Source organism: Acomys russatus, chromosome 29, assembly GCF_903995435.1.
Source record: "Acomys russatus chromosome 29, mAcoRus1.1, whole genome shotgun sequence".
Classification (NCBI taxonomy): Eukaryota; Metazoa; Chordata; class Mammalia; order Rodentia; family Muridae; genus Acomys; species Acomys russatus.
The window spans coordinates 44,800,761-44,819,836 of record NC_067165.1 but is presented as its reverse complement, the minus strand read 5'-3'; the positions used below and the strand labels follow the sequence as shown (position 1 = coordinate 44,819,836).

The following is a 19,076-nucleotide window of genomic DNA, read 5'->3' as shown; positions in this document are numbered from 1 at the left end:
TGGGTTCATCTTGACCATGAGCCTGAGATGTTAGACAGGAATCCAGGAGGCAGCTGACAGCACCTAGAAGATGCCCCTACAGGCACCGGCAGTTGGCACTGCACAGTAAGAGCATCCATCTACCCAGGGTTGAGTGTGGGGGGTCTGTACCTCCTGAGCGACCTCACAGACCAAGCTCCAGCCTTCCCTCTGTTCCCCCCAGTATATTGCTACTTGGTCCCTGAGACTCCTCAGCCTACCTAGAACTTTAGGGGCTTGCTCAGGAAGATCTGACTCACTCCAGGATGCTGACTGGCTTCTTCTAGGTCCTGAAAGCTGAAACATCTATTTTCCTGGGGGGACAGTTAGCTGCTGACCTACCCACCCACTCACCCACCTGTCCACCTCTTCATGCACCCGTTCATTCTTCCATCCATCCTTTCACGAGTCCGTGCATCTGTCCATTCATGTAGCTATGCATCTGTCCATCAATTGATCCACCTAACCACCCACTCATTTATCCATGTATCCACCCAACCATTCACACACCAATCTACCCATCCATCTGCCCACCCAGCCACACATCTGTCCCTCCATCCATGCATTGATTTACCCACCCATGTTGCCATCCACCCACCCAGCTATCTCTCCACCCACTCCTCCATCTACCCATCCACTCATCCATCCACCTTTCCATCCATCCCGCTGTCCAGTCATCCACCCACCCACTTATCTACCCATCTACTCCTTCACACGCCCATCCACTCATCCATCCCACCGTCCACCCATCCACCCAGCTATCTACCCATCTACTCCTCCTTCACACACCCATCCACTCATCCATCCCTCCATCCAGTCGTCACCCACCCGCCCAGCCCTCCACTGTGCCCCGTGGTAGACAGGAGAGGTGGGGGCCTGACTACTCAGTCCTGGAGCCTGCCTCCCCACCCCGGGTGCTTCGTAAGCGACTGCTGGGTAACTGTATCAACTTAACGTGAATCAGTGCGATTAGCATTCATATTCGAACATGATGAGTATTAAAGAAGAACCAGGCTTCCTGATCACCTACCTTGTGCTCTACTGGCCTGTGCAGCTGCCCAGAGGCCCCCATAATGGCCAGTACTGTGAGGAAAGGAAAGACCATGTACGTGCTCAGGAGACAGGTACTGACCAGGTCACTAACTGGCATAGGTACCAGAGGCATGCCTGGTGAAGGAGTCATGGGCAGGAAGGGCCTCCTGGTCAGCAGTGGGGTGGCCTAGGCCCTGATCAAAGGCACCAGAACACATCTCTAGTTGGCTGCAGGGTAGTCCTTTGAGATTGTCCATAGTACTCTGGGCTCCAGGGGACTGATTGAGGGCAGGCAGGGCGGTAGGTTAAGCCAGGTAGAGAGAGAGGGGTCACGTCAGGGGCCATCCTCCAATTGCTGGACAGTTTTCTTTTTCCAGTTGAGAGCTCCAAGACTCTCAGTGTTAGCTTACCTTGGGGACAAGGGCCAAGACCTAGCTCACCACAGGCCTCCAGCCAGCATCCTGTGTGTGAGGTTGAGAGAAGGGCAGCAGCCACTGTCAGGCAGTCACGTGCCTGAGGTCAGTCTAGTCCTGTAGGCACTTGTCTTAAGTTCAACGTCACGGGCTCCCAGGGCTCTTCCTCCTCTTGGGAGCCTTTCTTTCAGGCATATAGATTGTGCCTCCCCTCTGTGCTTCCAGCCTGGGTGTTACCCTCACCTTAGAGAGACACCACAACACTGAGCGGGGCCTGCCTTGCCAACCTCCTTCCAGTTTCCCTTTATTCAGTGCTTACCTTCAAATATTGGCACCTTCTGAATTGTCAGGGTCAGGATCTCACTTGTCGACTTGGGAGATAAACAGTTTATCCATGACAGAGCCTCGGAAGGGAGGAGGCTAGCCTGAGGGAGGCTGGACGGCCCAAGGGAAAAAGAAATCCCCTGGTCAGTAGGTGAAGTTCACTGAAACCATGACTTGGTTTAGGAGCAGCGGAAACGTCTGGTGACCCGAGACCCCGCTTCCGTGGTCATCGTCACAGAGCAGTGAGTCAGAGGAAGAGCAGAGCATTCTGGAGCAGATGAGGGCCCCCCCCATAAGGGCCTTTCAGGGAAGAACTTACCTCACGTCCCACAAGGGCGTGTGATCGTGCCCAGTGTTGGGGCTCCAGTGTCAGTATGTTTTCCTCAGGTGCTCTCCTGAGGGACTTGACCTTGCTCTCAGCTTCACACCTAGAAAATGTGCAGTGCCAACGAGAACCACCCGGCTTTCCTCTTCCTTCTCAGAAACTGCCTGACCACCTCCACCTACAATACAAAAGACAGAACATTCCAGATCAAGATGTTAAATGCACAATGAAGGAAGCTGGGTGTGGCCAGGGAGAGGCTCAGGGCCAGCAGACACTAGAAGCTTGCCCACGTTAATTCCACACTTTAGGAATTTAGGAGTGTTGTTGCAGGTGAGGAGGGACCTCCAGGCCCAGCCGCTTAGGCCTCTGGTCAGCCAGAAACCAGCCCCCCCTGGACCTAGTGTTTTCCCTGTTTCATATCTCAGGCCAGAAACCCGGGCCTTCCAGGAAACACTGTTGGGTTTCCAGGCTTCCACAGAGTCCTGTGACACCTACGTCCCAGGAACACAAGACAGTGTCACTAAGAACCTGGCACTTCCGATCCCAGGGGAGCCTCTCCGGGGCTGCACAGCTGGCTCAGCTCCACTGTGCTCTTTGGAGGAGTAATTACCCAACGACTACATCTTGTCTCCAAGCCAGCCACTTCCTGTCACGGCTGCTTCATCCCATGTCATCCCTGCTGGGCTCTGGCTGCTCCTCTGGGAGACCTCTGCAGACAGTGTGCTGCAGGGAGGTGACCGGGAGGGTCCAGGAGATACGGGGATAGCCAGAAAGGACAACGTGTGTGTGGGCTAATGGTGTTGTGTGTATGTGCGTACCGTCTGCATGTCTGTGCAAGTGCATAAACCTGTTGGCACACATTTCTTATGCGTGGGTGCTATGTCTGTGCATGCGCATGTGGCGTGAGCATGTGTGTGCGTGTGTGCCTGTGAACTGTGTGTGCTGTCTGTGTCTAGTCCCATGACTGAAACTCTGCATGTATGTGTGCATCCATGTTCTGCGTCTGCAGAGGTGGCTACGTTGGGTCGCAGGTGAATCAAAGATAAGGATGGAGCCTAAGAGCGAAGGAGACCTGGGACCCTAGAATTGGGAGACAGAAATCTCCAGTAGGTGTTGAGGAGCCTCACACGGGAAGACTTCTCAGACACCGCTGTCCTCAGTCCGAGTTCTTTGTTGTGAGACCCCAACCCACCACCACCATCAGCATTTCAGTTCAGATAGCAACCAGGAAACCACATGCCTGCTCTGGACCACTCTCCATACGGCATCCAGACCTTGGGGGTTGGACTGGCATTCTAGACATCTACACTGATGCTGCTGCCGCCTCTGCCCTGCCTCCCCTGCCTCTGCCCTCCCTCTCCTGCCCCTGCACTGCCTTCCTGCCTCTGCACTCCCTCCCTCTGCCTTTGCACTGCCTCCCCTGCCTCTGAACTGCCTCCCTGCCTCTACACTGCCTCCCTGCCTCTGCACTCCCTCCCCCTGCCTTTGCACTGCCTCCCTGCCTCTGCACTGCCTCCCTGCCTCTACACTGCCTCCCTGCCTCTGCACTCCCTCCCCCTGTTTTTGCACTGCCTCCCCTGCCTCTGCACTGCCTCCCTGCCTCTACACTGCCTCCCTGCCTCTGCACTCCCTCCCTCTGCCTTTGCACTGCCTCCCCTGCCTCTGCACTGCCTCCCTGCCTCTACACTGCCTCCCTGCCTCTGCACTCCCTCCCCCTGCCTCTGCACTGCCTCCCTGCCTCTGCACTCCCTCCCCTGCCTCTGCACTGCCTCCCCTGCCTCTGCACTCCCTCCCCCTGCCTTTGCACTGCCTCCCCTGCCTCTGCACTCCCTCCCCCTGTTTTTGCACTGCCTCCCCTGCCTCTGCACTGCCTCCCTGCCTCTACACTGCCTCCCTGCCTCTGCACTCCCTCCCCCTGCCTCTGCACTGCCTCCCCTGCCTCTGCACTCCCTCCCCCTGCCTTTGCACTGCCTCCCCTGCCTTTACACTGCCTCCCTGCCTCTACACTGCCTCCCTGCCTCTGCACTCCCTCCCCCTGCCTCTGCACTGCCTCCCTGCCTCTATACTGCCTCCCTGCCTCTGCACTCCCTCCCCCTGCCTCTGCACTGCCTCCCTGCCTCTATACTGCCTCCCTGCCTCTGCACTCCCTCCCCCTGCCTCTGCACTGCCTCCCCTGTCTCTGCACTGCCTCCCCTGCCTCTGCACTGCCTCCCCTGTCTCTGCACTGCCTCCCCTGTCTCTGCACTGCCTACCCTGTCTCTGCACTGCCTCCCTCTGCCTCTGCACTGCCTCCCCTGCCTTTGCACTGCCTCCCCTGCCTCTGCACTGCCTCCCCTGCCTCTGCATTCCCTCCCCTGCCTCTGCACTGCCTCCCCTGCCTTTGCACTGCCTCCCCTGCCTCTGCACTGCCTCCCTGCCTGCCCTGCCTTTTCACTCTCTCCCCTGTCTCTAAGCCATCTCCTCACCCTCTGTACCCCGTTCCCTCCTTCTGCACTGCCTGTCCAGCTTCTGCACTGTCACTACCTGAGACTTTTTATGTAGTGACCTCAGAAAAGAGACTTTTTCTCAGCTTCTTCCAAACCTTAGACTCTAAGAGATGTCAGAGAGGCACATGGTGGAAGTCAGAGTGGCAGTATGGGTAGGTGTGGCCTAGGGACCAGAACACTGTGGGACATGTCTGGCTGTTTGTGCCACCCACTTGGTCACCCCTTCCCAACACTTCTTTGGCTGCCTGTCTTTTAGTTTTGGGCACTCTGGAGGCCGTGGCCCACCATGGCCAGACTCCACGGTCTCCTCCCCACTTCCAGCAAGTGTGGCTAGGATCTCCACAGGAGCTCTGCCACAATTGGCACATCTGCAAGTGGCCGGAGAGACCAATGGACTCACACTGGCCGTTTAGCTTGGGGACTGTTTGTGGCGTAGATGTCAGCTCTCATTCACCTAACTTCTCTATGTTATCAGGACCACTTGTCCTTGGGGCCCGCGGCAGCCCTCTCTGCCCACTAGTGCATCCCTCCCTCCATGTCCTGGGCGATTAAGCACTGGGGCCAGTCATCTGTGCTCGCCACTCGTTTCTTTGCCAGTTCTAACAAGTTCCTGGTTGTCTTTAATGTAGCAGCTGCAAGCAGAACCAAAACAGAAAACCCCTGAGGTGACCTAGGGAGGGGCAATGGGTGCTTCAAAAGCTGCTACAACCTGGCATTTGTCAATAATGAGCTGCCATGGTGTCCCCAGGAGCAGTGGCTTCAGGTGTGGGCAGCTAACTGGGACGATTCTGCAGGTTCCAGTCTAACGAGCCCCCCCCCCCCAAGACAGACTGTTTCCTTCTCTCCACACTGCTCCCTTTAGTTTGCATTTTAAGATGTATGCCTGTAGAGAGAGATGCCCAGCTACATTTTTTTCCCTCTTCAAGATCGGAGTAACGGCATCTCTTTCTCGGTTCCCAAAACATGTGACAAACAGTGAGAGGAGATGCAGAGCTCCGCGCCTGGTGGTGAGAGGAGACGCAGAGCTCCGTGCCTGGCTCGCCGCTGTTGCTCAGTCTCCGTGCTAGCTAATTTTGGATCCCACCATCTTTTTCTCTCCACACACAATTCTCTGCTGTTTGGCTTGCTGTAGTTTAGATACACACGGTGCCGTGGCTCTTGTGTTTTGCACAGTGGCCTAGAACCTTCGCCAAGCGGCTACCCAGCCAGATATCCCTGCCTGAGAGACTGTGTCTGCCCAGACCCACACTCTGCTGGAGGGTCTACCCCATCGCCAGCCTCCGGTGCTCTCTCCTGACACCGTCCCCCCACCCCCATCCCCAGGCTGTATCTTTGAAAATAGAATTAAAGTGAGACTAAAGTGAGGCCCTCTGGTGATCATGGGAGCTTTCTGACATGCCAACCCCGGGAAGATGCCCAAGAGGGCTTTTAGGGCCTGCAACTCCCCCATGGCAACATGAAGAGCGGTTTTCTGCCCCCTGGCCCTATGAGATTCCTGGAGACATGGTTGTTGAACTACAGGCCTAATCCCTGTATCTGTGCCTGGCTGTGTCTGGTCTGCCTTGTACTCGAACAAAGATGGAGAGGGCGCAGGGCTTAACCCCAGGGTGCATTGGCTCCTTCTGGGAGGCCTCACTTGGACCTTTGTCCCTCTCTGCAGAGGAAGGCTCAGGCATGTGGCAAGGCAGCAGGCAAATGAGTGATTTATGACTCTGGGAGACACAGATGTGATAGGGGTATGGTGGCAGCAGCTGAGCTAAGGGGTCTGGTGGAGCTACAGGCGCTACAGAGAGGGGGCAGTTCCCATGTCTCGCTGGGGGATTTCTGTAAGGGGATCAGCCATTGACACAGAAGGAGGCTCCCCACTGCTGGGACTGAGAACTGAGAACATTGCCACCCACTGTCCTGCCCACATGCAGCTTGTCACCACTTCACTCCTCCGGAATGCTTGCGGGCATGTTGCCCTGGCAACCAGAACGCCAGCATGTTGCTACCCTTCAGTCTCCTTCAAGCACCTGTGACGGCTGTGGAGCCACATCTCCCTGGTCCCAGAGTCATCATGTGCTCCCAGAAGGGAACAGGGGCGTGGGCTTGCTTGGTGTCATGCAATCAAGAAATCATAGAGCCTCAGAGTACCTACAAAGACCGCGGCTGATAGCACTCACCGTACTAACCCCCCAGTGTACCTTGCAAAGAGCTTCCTGAGTTTTACTCTGCTTTGTATGTAGGGAAACTGAGGCACAGGGCAGTCTGTAAATCGCCTGTGCTCATATAGGTAGTAAGTTGCAATACCAAGGAGGCACAGACCACCCTCTGAGATGGTCTTCACTCTTGCCAGGGTGTTAATGAGGTAAGAACAATGCTTCGGGCCTGGGTGGCCCTGCTTTCCAAAATCACAGTCCCAGTGCCCCCAATTATCAGAGCCCAACTGAGGGACATCTGCAACACCCCCATTGCCCTGTAGATCAAGCTCATCAGAAATCCAAAACAGAAAAACAGCAGTTAAAAAGTAGATGTAGGATGTCAGAGGCTGCAGACAACATCAGGCGGGGTCTGGCGAGACTGGAATGGAGCGCGGAGCCGCAGCTGTGAGGTTGTGAGAGGGGGAGCCTGTGGTGTGTCGTGTGTCATATCAGGAGAAACTGGGAGGAGAGTCCCTGGGACGCACTGTTCCCTTGCAACTTCTGTGTAAAACTGGATGTATTCTGAGGTGAACAGTTCTCGGCAAGTTCACAGAGGTGGGGAGCAGCCAGCAAGTATCTGGGTGTGGGATCAGGGTTCTGCCGCCCCCCCCCCGCGGCCCAGGTGAGCCCCCAGCGAAGGGACATCCTGATCACGCGTGGAGAGGGAGGGTTTACACAAAGCAGACTAGACAACATGTCTCCAGGCACTTGTTTCAGGCTTGTGGAGGCATTACTGGTCAAGGAAGCTTGGGTCTCCTTCGAAGGGAAGGAGGCCTCACATTCCACAGTGTTTTGCTATTCTTGTGCTGGTGGTGGGAAAACAGGGCCTCGCGGAGAAGAATCAACCAGCCTGCGCTCTGACTAACTTCTAACAAGGTGAAGAGCTGGTGTAGCACAGCAGGTGCAGCTCCTGCAATGGGCCCTGAAGCGGAAGCAAGGACCGCCACGTCTTGGCAGCTCCGTCACCTTATACTCCCTGAGGTTTCTGAGGTGGCCCTGGCCACACAATAGCAGGGCGCCACCCTTCCAACTCCCCTCGACTGTGTGCCCCACCACCACCAAGAGGAGGAACGGCTGTTTCCGGGAGCACGTGCTACCACATTTGGGCCCCCAGGGAGGGTGTGACTGTGGGTGAAAAGACGTCTCTGTCTCCCTTAATTGACAGTGATTTTCTTCCTTGGAGGAACTGTACAGAAGGGAGAGAACTGAAGCTCAATCCACTGAATTTTATTAAACCGTTGTTGGGGGAAAGTGATTTCAATAAAAACTTTAAAAGGAAGAAAAGCGCAAGGAACTGCATACTAGAAAAGAAAGGCTGGTGGAGGAGGCAACTGGGCACACATGTCGTGCGGGGTCTGTTTTTCATTCTGCACAGTGTCCTTGGAGACGCCGACCAAGAGGTGACTGTCATGAGGCTTATCCTCGAAGGGGTGGGTGTAGGTGTCTGTGTTCAAGCAAGGAGGGGACCCTAAGTCCTAGGCATTCCCGTGACGCCGACTGTATACAGCCTCCGCAGGGCACCAACTGTATACAGCCTCCGCAGCACTCACATATCTTGCCTATGGCCCTTGTTTGTAGCCAGGGTCCAGGATTAGACGGTCACAGAGAATCACCACACTCCCTTCTGGGTCCAGGCCCCTTTTAGTGTTATTGAGATGTAATTTTCATGCTGTTAAGTTCACTCTTTTGAATGCATGGTCCGGTGGCTTTTGTGTTTTCCTAGTATGTGTAGCCACCACTGCAGTGATCCCAGAACATTCCATTACCCCCACAAGGAACCCTCCAGTAGGCAGTCACTCCCAAGCTCCCCTTCTACTGTTTCCTTAGCGGCCACCAGTCTCCCTGCAGTGTCTGCCCGTCTGCCCCGAGTCCTCTATCTGTGTGTGGCTCTCCTCCTGGCTCCTGATGAGGTGGCATGGACGACCCTTCCTGCATTTTGAGGGTCGAGTGCTACTCTGTTTCTTGTCTCTTGGGGGATGCTTGCGGGGGCGGGGGTGTCCGCACTCTTGGCTGCTATAGACACATGTATGTACGTTAAAGACAGCCATTGCCACATCGGTGGTAGCTCTAGTTTTCTAAGGGAATCACCAAACTATTTTCTACAGTAGACAAGCCAGTTCACTCCCACCACCTGCGTGTAGGTCCCATTGTCATCGTCAGTGCTTGGTGTGTTCCGTCTTTACCGCTCTGAGCACCTTGAGGATGGACGTGTGGGTGACATGTTCTGGAGGGGCCAGCTCGACGTCCTGGAGTTTCGAGGAAATGGTATCCTCTCTCAGTGGCCTCCTGGGTGAACATGCGGCTCACTGGCCCTGATGGGCTGTTAAAAGGGTTTAGGCCGCCGTGTTTGCAAGACCTCCTTCTGCCCTCTGGGTGGATAGCGGACAGCTGGCGGCGCCTTGCTGCCTTCCTGAGGTGGAGTTCTCCAGGACCACCTTCACTTTGTAGCTGAGCGCAGTGGAGCACCCCCTCCCTCTATGCTGAGCATCCGAGGTTCTGCAGGAGGGTACGAGGAGAGGAGACGCTGGTGGGGTTACAGGAGTCCTTAGACTGCGTCAGGTGGGTCCCTGTGGACCAGGCCTCATGCAGGGCTCAGCATCTCTACTGTCCAGTGGGACAAGGGGGTCCCAGCTGACAGCTGCCTCCCCTGCACTGCCTTCTATTTCTCTTCTGAACAAACACACCCCTTTAAAAGGAGCCTCTGGGCTGAGGAGGGGCAGGACATCCGCCTCCCCAGCCCCACTGCCACCGTTAGGTTTTCTGCATAACAGCTGGGTGTCTTGGAAATGAGAAGGTTTCTATGGTAACCAATTACAGCCTGTGATTGGTGAAAAAAAATCACAGAAATATCCTGTGTGTGAAGTTATGCTGGGGAGGCAGGCCCAGGCTTAGGTACTGTGGTTTTAAATTTCCTGAGGTGACATTTCTCCAAGTACTCACGGCAGGCATGGCTGCTCTCAGTCTTTCCCAGTCAGGCTGGCCAGTGGGGCTGGGAGACATCTAGAGGGACCTAGTAGGGCCTGCTGGCATCTGGCAGAATTTGGACCTACTGAGTTCTAGTGGGAGGTGATGGAGCCTGGTGAGGCCATGATAGGTCTAGGGGAGCTTGAAAGGCCCAGTGTGGGGCCTGGTAAGAGGCTGGATCGGAACTGGGGGTCTGGGCAGCTGGGATCAGGGCACAAGTGTTTCTTGGGGCCTGGAAGGACCTAGTGGGGCCTTCTGGGATTCAGTGGGGCTCGGTGGGGTCTGGTGGAGTCTGGTAGAGGTGAGTGTAGCACAGGGGCCTATGGTAAGACTTGGTGGGATCTGATGAGACCAGGAAGGCATCGGAGTGTTCCAGTATAATCTGGTAGGATCTGATGTGCCCTGGGGGTGAGGGGGGGCCGCTCAGGGGCCCTAGAGAAGCCTGGAGGAAACCAATGGGATCTGGTGGGGCCTGGAAGGGCCCGAGGGGCCTGGTAAGGTTCAGCAGAGACTTAACAAGAGTCTGGTGTGCGGTGCCTGGAAAAGCGCGGCAAGGCTGGGTGAAGCCCAGCGGGCCTGACAGAGCCTAGTAGGGCCTCGCACTTAGTGAAAGAGCATCTCATTACAGGCTCCCGCCCAGATACACAGGCAGGGAGAGGACCCCGGGCTTCCCAGCATCCCATCCCCACAGGGTCACCTGCCGCTCTGAGGAGATGCCCTCCCGAGTCCGCAGGCAAGTTTCGCACTGGCCTCCTCACAGCCATGACAACCCTGTCCCTCCTGGAGCGCAGAGAAGCAACGGCGGGGGAGGCGGAGGCAGCGCAGAGGAACCAGCATAATTAGCTGGCTCTCCTTCCAGCAAAGCACTTTCACTCTGATTAAAAAGCCAGGTCTTATTATTCGGGGGCCAGTCCTTCTTTGCTAATTAGTCCCAGCGAACTCCAGTTCCTTTCTCGGGGACCGGCTTCTCCCCAAGCATAGGAGAGTATCAGCTTCAGGCACGTGGGGTTCAGCACAGGCCAAGAAGGAATGTGAGCACCCCTGAACAGACACGGTTACACACACTGGAGGGCAAACAAGGACATGCTTGCACGCTCGCACTGACCGAGACCCACACTTGTGTGCCGTGGCCCGTGGAGATGTGTAGCTTAAAGATACACTCACCAAGGCACATGGATACGCACAAATACTAGGCAAATGGCTGTGTGGCGCATTCTTGCACGCTGGCTCTCACACCCAGAGGGACAGTTGCCGACACATCATCAGACCCACACACGCTCTGCCTCACAGTGGCGCACACACTCACAGATTAACCCTCTCTGACTCTCAATGCACGTGCAGTCACATCCACCTGCATGTGCTCCGCCCCCTGCCAGCACGCACACATCCATGTGGACTTCATATGCATAGACAGTGGCACACCCTGACACATGCAGTCGCTTTTTTAAAAGCACGTGTGACACCTTGTAAAGAAAAACAACCACACAGGTGTGTTTCTGAGCCTGGTGAGCACAGCTGTGGAGGCTGTGGTGCTGTGTGTCTGACACCCCTCTACCCTCATCCCCTATCCCTACTCCCCAGCAGCCTCTGGGGGGAAGTTTTAGACTCCTTTCTGACTTTCAGATGTGCAGTTGATTGGAGCTGACTTTGAGTGGCACCTATAATCAGTACTCAATTACCTATGCCTGGGGAAGCAGGGGCGTGGGCTGCAGCCTCCACGCCTGGCTGCGTGGGTCTGCGTGCTGCTCTGTGGTGCTCCTGTGATGTTTCAGCATCTGTGGGTCTACAGAGGACTTGTGCCCACCTGGTGGACGTGCCCACGGACTCGTTGGCGGGGGAGACGGCCCCCGGGAGGGGGGGAAACTCAGATAAACTGTTACCGTTGTTGCCACCTGCCCCCAGCAGGCTGAGTATCAGTCTCGCCTCACCTCCTGCCTGACTGTGCTCAGTCTGGCCTTTCTCTCCATCCAGCCCCAGCTGAAGGTGAGACATTTCCAAAGCGTATCGACGCTGGAGATAAACAGGGCGAGTGGAAATGTCAACAGAGCAAGTGCCTGGTACCGCAGCTTCCAGCCTCTCCTGAGTGCCAATCAGTTCCCACGGCGGCACCCAGGGAAAGGCTGACCTAGGAGCTTTGCCTGGCTGGGCCCAGGTGGAGTGCAAGCAGGTGTCTGCTCAAGCCAGAGTGGTAGGGCAGACCATGGGCTCTAGGGACGGCCCCCTTCTTTCTGCCCCAGGTAGCCTCCCAGAGCCTGTGGCCTCTTTCACTTACAGGCCTCAGGGATCCTGGTTCTGAGTTAGTTATAATGGGGGGAGGGGGATGTGTTCGCATCGCCTTTTGTGCCTTTTGTGTTCTTAGAGTCTCAGCTCCCTTGTAGGCAAGTCTTCAAGGGCACTTTGCAAGATGGACACACGGGACTTTGGCTACTTGCTCCCTTGCCATTAAAAAAAAAAAAAAAGCCTCAGGTTACCACCCAGGAGGTGCTTGAGGTGGAGCACCTGTCTCTGGCACACAGCGGGCGCTGCCCTTCCGGGTTGTAGAGAAGCACACTGCCTGAACACACCAGGCAGCTTCTGGAGTCCTTTCTGGGTTCAGATGAACGCTCTTTTACAAGCAAAGCTGGTCCCTACCCAGTGAGGAGGGGCCGTGGATAAATGTGGAGCCTTCCTGCTGCCCGACTGTCCACTCACCACTCTGCTCTCTCTCCCCAGCTCCATGTCCATCCGCTGGCCCGGCCGCTCTCTCGGAAGCCATGCCTGGATACTGATAGCCATGCTGCAGCTCGTAGTTGACTTCCCTCCCTGTGACTCGCTGGGCTCAGGGCCTGAGTTCCGGCTCCTGTCACGGCCACAGAGGCCCCAGCGGCTGTGGAGTCTGCGAAGCGGGCCCCCAACAAGGCTACCGACGCCAGCCTGGAGTCCACGCGCTGCCAGGGCAGAACGTGCCCACGGGCCCATGCAGACACCAACTCCCCGTGCTCGGAGGGCCCACAGGCCCAGGGACCAGGTAGCCACCCTCGGACCCAAAGGGGGACTCACCAAGCCCCCAGCTGCCACCAGTCACAGCCCTTCCCTCACCTCTGCCTCCTCCTCCTCCTCCATGGTGGCCGCCGGGGCTGCAGAGCATCACAGCCTCCTGAGGCGGGGCAGGAGGCACACGCACGATGCAGAGTTCAATGATTTCGACTTCCATGGTGGCAGGCCCACGACAGAGACAGAATTCATAGCCTGGGGGCCTACAGGGGACGAGGAAGCCCTGGAGTCCAACACTTTCCCTGGTGGGTTCGGCCCCACCACAGTCTCCATCTTACAAACACGGAAGACAACTGTGGCCGCCGCCGCCGCCACCACCACCACCACCACGGCCAGCACGGCCACCGCCGTGACACTGCAGACTAAGGGGGTCACCCAGTCCCTGGATCCCTGGAAAAGGGCCCCTGTTGGGGTTAGCACAACGGAGCCTTCCACCAGTCCCAGCAACAATGGGAAAGACATCCAGCCCCCACGGATCCTGGGGGAGACCTCAGGTAGGAGACCTCTTTCTTGTCTTCCTGCTCTGGCTTGGGGAGAGCTAGGACGCAGGGTGGTTTGAAGGAGGGCGATACTGAGATGTGCCCAGGTGCATAGTATAAACAGTGCTGAGTGTGGACCCCAAAAGCAGAGATTGGGTGCTGTAGGGAGCACAGAAACTTCAGTGTCCAGCTACATGTTTGTAGCCAGGCGACAGTATCCTGGGCACATCACATGCCAGGGTTAAAGGGACTGCACCGGCAGTCCTCCAACACTGCCAGATGGGGTTTTCCCATGGTTGCAAATGACCTTGAACAGCAGGAAAGACTAAGGGCAGATAAAGGGAAGAACTTCCTGTGCTGCTGACTAAAGTTCTGCCGACGCGGTGGTCAGGTCTGCAGACGCGGTGGTCAGCTCTTCCCTCAGGGAGGAGCTCCGGAGGGGACGAGATGCAGGGTTTTGGCTGTCGGGCCCTGAAATCTCTTTTGGGCCATGTGGACAGTTGCAGCTCCTTGGCTCGAGGCATCTCCTTCTGTGCAGCTCTGTTCACTTTCTTACGTGCTTATTTCTCTAGTGGCTGCCACAAGAGTATCCCTGGCCACATCCCAGGCCAGAGTGTGTCCCCGTGCCAGCAGTCATGGGAGAGCAAGCTGGCAGCTAGATCCCTTCCCACAAGCCCCAGCATCTGCCTCTGTTGACAAGCACGGCCCACGGTGACGTGGAAGTTCACAAAAGGCACGTGGGCAACGCTTTCCACAAACAGCATCTCTTGCTGACATTCCAGAGTGTGTGTGTGTGTGTGTGTGTGTGTGTGTGTGTGTGTGTGTGTGTGTCAGGGATGGGGCGGGGGAGATCCCGGGGCATCAGTGAGAAGTGCTGGAGGTAAGGAGTGGCCTCCTCAAGGTGAACCTCGGCATTGTAGGAGGGAGAAGGGACAGCTCCCGAGATCCATGCTGAAGCAGTTGGTACAGCGTCTCTGCTCCTGGTGTGTGTGTGTGTGTGTGTGTGTGTGTGTGTGTGTGTGTGTGTGTGTATGTGTGTATGTATGTGTGTGTATTCCCCTTGGATGTGCCTCGTCTGACCTTGAGCAGGCAGACAGCAGCTAGCAGTGGATGGCCTTTCTGGGGATAAGCAGGCTTTGTCCTTCAGCTACCAACATCTTTCCTTCTTTTACTGAAGAGCAGAGCCCACTGGCTTGACCCTGCAGCACCATGGGTAGCTTGCCTCTGGAAACAGAGCCGGAGACGTGTACCAGGCAACGGCCAAGGCTGAGGTTGGCAGCTCCTGGGAAGGAGATCTAGGGCTGCATTGGCACCTCACAGCCTCCCAGGGGAATCCGCAGTGTAAGAGTGGATCACAGAGTGGGTGCGAATGGCTGTTTAGCTCAGACGCCTGCAAGCAACTCCCAATAGCATCTGTTTTAACCTCTACCGACTCATCAGCCATAATCATAATGGAATTTGGCGCTCCTCTCACTGACTGTCACCTCCCTTGAACACGTCACTTACTGTATAGACACGGATGAGGAAACAAGTTCCCATTTGTCCCAAATTACATCTGCTATTACGGACGCTAAACGCCTGGGACGGCACTGTGAGGCTCAGCAAATTAACTCATGGTACATCGGCTGTTGCTAATCCAACCCGACAGATGCTTATCTCTGAAAAGATTTATGGTTCTTCATAATATAATCTGCTGCTAGATTAATTTGTTTAGCAAAACAGATTTAGAAGAGGGAAAATATGTGTGTTTGCTTCGAATGCAGGGAAATGTAAATTCTGGCAATGATGCCAGTCTGCAGGGAAGGGAGGCCTCTGAGCTGGCCCTATTGGGGGCTGGACCATGGAGGCTCAGTGAAAGAAGAGAGGACTTTCAAGGACTCCCGGGACCAGACGCCCTACATCCCAGCTGACTCTAAGCAGAAGCCATTCAAGTTAGACCCTGGGGAGAGCTGGCTGTTGGTACTGAAGATGGGATATTGTCTTGGATGACTGAGGGAAGACCACATAGTCTCCTGTCTTTGTAAGATTCCTGGGTGGAGAGATGCTTGGAAGGAGGTTTGACTTTTTGACCCTTTGACCTCCATGAGACATAGACCTGGGCATCTTGCATGCTGGGGACAGTGATGCTTGTTCACATAGAGCCTATGGAATCTGAGGCAGTAGGAGTGGTGTAGCTGTGGTCTGGGGAGGTTCCGAAATCAGGGCTAAGAGCAGAGTCTAGCTGCTGCAGAGAGGTCCCCATGCCGACCTGCTGTTTTTATACCCAGCTACTGTAACCACAGTACGTCCTTGGCCATCTCAGAGGCAGAAAAGTTCAGCAGGGACTGGAGAGTCTGGTCATCTTACCCCAGATTTACCCAGTTCCTGCTGATGACACCCTGACACTTGGAAGTCAGTTCCATTCTCCACAGAGGAATCTTTGGCATCTGACTTGGGAATTCACAGTTTGGTTCTGTTGCTCCTGTGTAGAACGATTTAGGAAAAGGGTCAGGTTACATTTCCCTGTGTGTCTTTCTGAGCTCCAGGAATTCCTATCTGTAAAGTGGGGAGCTCTGGAATTACCCAGGGCCTAGGGCTAAAGCAGTAGCTGCTGGGACTTCTAGAAAGCTCCTCTCTCAGGAGTCAGATGACAGGTGACATAAGTGAGAGGTGTCCTTGGACAGCATGTAATTCCTCTCCGTGGATACCAGAGAGATAACTGCCTCATAACACTGCTGTGAGATCAAAGTACACAGTTCCCTTCATGAGCTTAGGGTCTGGCACCTTGTGGCTGTGTTGAGTGCTCTTTCTGTACGGATGAGGACGATGATGGTGGTGGTGATGATGTTGAAGATAGAGGTGACAGCGATGGTGACGGTGATAGTATCGGTGGTGGTGATGATGATGGTGGTGATGATGATGATGTTGGTGATGGTGGTGGTGATGATGTTGAAGATAGAGGTGACAACGATGGTGACGGTGATAGTATTGGTGGTGGTGATGATGATGATGATGGTGATGATAGGGGTGGTGGTGGTGTTGAAGATAGAGGTGACAGCGATGGTGATGGTGATAGTATCGGTGGTGGTGGTGATGATGATGTTGGTGATGATGATGATGGTGGTGGTGATGATGATGATGGTGATGATGGGGTGGTGGTGGTGTTGAAGATAGAGGTGACAGCGATGGTGATGGTGATAGTATCGGTGGTGGTGATGATGATGGTGGTGGTGATGGGGGTGGTGGTGATTATGATGGTGGTGGTGATGATGATGGTGGTGGTGATGATGGGGGTGGTGGTGATTATGATGGTGGTGGTGGTGATGATGATGGTGGTGGTGGTGATGATGATGGTGGTGATGATGATGGTGGTGTGTGGTGTGATGATTGGTGGTGATGATGATGGTGGTGGTGCTGATGCTGATGGTGGTGCTGATGGGGGTGGTGGTGCTGCTGGTGGTGGTGATGATGTGGTGGTGGTGCTTGCTGGTGGTGGTGCTGTGCTGGTGGTGGTGCATGCTGGTGGTGGTGCTGCTGGGTGGTGGTGCTGTGGGGTGGTGGTGCTCTGCTGCTGGTGGTGGTGCTGCTGGTGGTGGTGCTGCTGCTGGGTGGTGCTGCTGCTGCTGGTGGTGACTGCGCTGGTGGTGCTGCTGCTGCTGGTGGTGCTTCTGCGCTGCTGCTCCTGGTCGTGGTGGTGCTGCTGTTGCCGCTCGCGGTGACCGCGCTGGTGCCGGTGCTCGTCGGTGGTGGTGCGCTGCTGTGTGCTGCTGCTGGGGGGGTGGTGCTGCTGTTGCCGCTCGCGGTGCCCCCTGGTGCCGGTGCTCGTCTGGTGGTGGTGGGTGCTGCTGCGCTGTGGTGGTGATGCTGCTGGTGGTGGTGCTGCTGCTGGTGGTGGTGCTGCTGCTGGGGCTGCTGGGTGGTGGTGCTGGTGGTGCTGATGCTGCTCTGGTGGTGGTGATGCTGGTGGTGGTGGTGCTGCTGCTGGTGGTGGTGCTGCGCTGTGGTGGTGCTGCTGGGGGTGGTGGTTGCTGCTGGTGTGGTGCTGATGCTGCTGGTGGTGGTGCTGCTGCTGGTGGTGGTGCTGCTGCTGGTGGTGGTGCTTCTGCTGCTGGTGGTGGTGGGGCTGCTGGTGGTGGTGGTGCTGCTGCCCTGGTCGTGGTGCTGCTGCTGTTGCTGCGATGGTGGGGTGCTGGTGCGGCTGATGGTGCCGCCGCCGCCTGGTGCGCTGCTCCTGGTGGTCCGGCTAGTCCGGCGGTGATGCTGCTTGTTTTGGCATTGGTAATTGTGGTCATGCTGGGATGATCATTCTGGTGCCGTGATGCTGATGTCCTGGCGGTGGTCGTCGTCTTTCTTGTGGTGCTCTTGCAGCGGGTGGTGCCGTTGTGCTGGTCGTGCTGGCATCCTACCGGTTGTACTGCTGTTGATAGTGAGCAGTGGTGATGGCGACAGTGACAACGTTAGCAACGATGGTGACACGATGATTAATGGTAGTAGCGGTGATGGTGAGTGACAGGGTGATGATAAAGTTGAGGATGGTGATGGCGTTGGTGGTGGAACTGATGGTGGTGATGGTGGGTTTAACTGGTGGTGATGACTACGGTGATGGTAAAGGTGGCGATGGCTACAGACCTGATGGGGACAGTAGTGGTAATGGAGGTGGTGGTGATGATGATGATGGGATGGGAGCAGGAATGTAGGTGACACAAATAACTTCATTTCCTGTCCTTGTGCTGACTGGCCGCGGCCAGCTTTGAGGAATCCTTTAATGAAGTCCGAAAGCTTTGTCTTTGACCTTGATGCTCCCTGCAGAGCTGTAGATGCCCTCGTGCGGGACTGCTTGGGATGGAAAGTCACCTGGTACATGAGCACCGAGGTGACAAGCTGCAGCCTAATGTAAGTGCTGGCAGCAGAGGGGACAAGTCAGGTGGGTCACCAGTTTGCCTGGGCTTGAGCGAGAGGGCTCCCTGCAGGGCGGCTCTGTCCCACAGCCCTCTCATTGGCCGTGAGTCAGAAACCAGAGTCTCTCAAAAGAAACCGGAAGTCCTTGCATGAGTCTTGGTCTTAAACTCACAAAGGAGTCCATGGGAGCTAAATCCGACTGATTGTGGCTACTGGATGTGCCCACTGTGAGACTACCTGGAAGGTGGGAGTTTGGCTATAGTTAGGGCTCCTGGACCTGCACGGTGGCCTGTGCCCCTAGATCCCCAGAGGACTCGGGGTAATCTGACCCTTCCTCCAGCTGTGAAATTCAGGTCTGTCAGCAGGTGAGGCACTGAGGAGGGCAGCCAGGCATGGAAGAAGATGGTGCTCTTCCTCACCAGCCCAGCCCATCTTACGGTTCCAGCCCCTTGAAGGATGCGGTGGCTTAGGTGCCGCTTGGGTCCTGCCTCATCGTTTTTTTAGCCTTGCAATCCACTCTCCACTCGCGCGTTTCCAGTTGCTTTGTGTTTCTCGCCTACTAGTAGGCTTTCAGTGCCATTTGTGAGCACTAGAGTTAGGGTTGTTGCTTTCTCAGCAACTCAGTGGCCAACTGGCCCGGGCAGAGGGATACCCGGTCTTGGGATCATGCCCCGTGACAGCGATGTGTTCTCTAAACACTGGGGTTGGCGTGGAAGAGAATCAGAAACAGTTAACACTGCTAAGAGAGTCACTGTGGCGATCTGAACCCTGAGCCCCATGTAACTACGTCCCTGAGTGTTTGCTACCAGGAAAGTGGTTGTGTCCTTAATTTAATGGTGTCTGAAGCAAATGGGTCATGGACTTCAAAAGTTTTGAGGCTTAATTGAGATAAAAGCATCAGAGAACAAAAGTGTAAGAAGCTATGCAACACCTTAAACTGC

The 19,076-nt window shown here is 55.7% G+C and overlaps 1 protein-coding gene across 1 annotated transcript in view; it reads left to right on the top strand.

Annotated features, from left to right (window-relative positions):
• Ajap1 (adherens junctions associated protein 1) overlaps nucleotides 1–19,076 on the top strand; it is a 117,820-nt gene that overhangs the window by 38,146 nt on the left and 60,598 nt on the right. Inside the window, exon 2 of the mRNA XM_051171831.1 lies at nucleotides 12,458–13,272. Within this exon, the coding sequence (XP_051027788.1) occupies nucleotides 12,458–13,272 (815 nt within the window). The remainder of the gene's footprint in view (nucleotides 1–12,457; nucleotides 13,273–19,076) is intronic.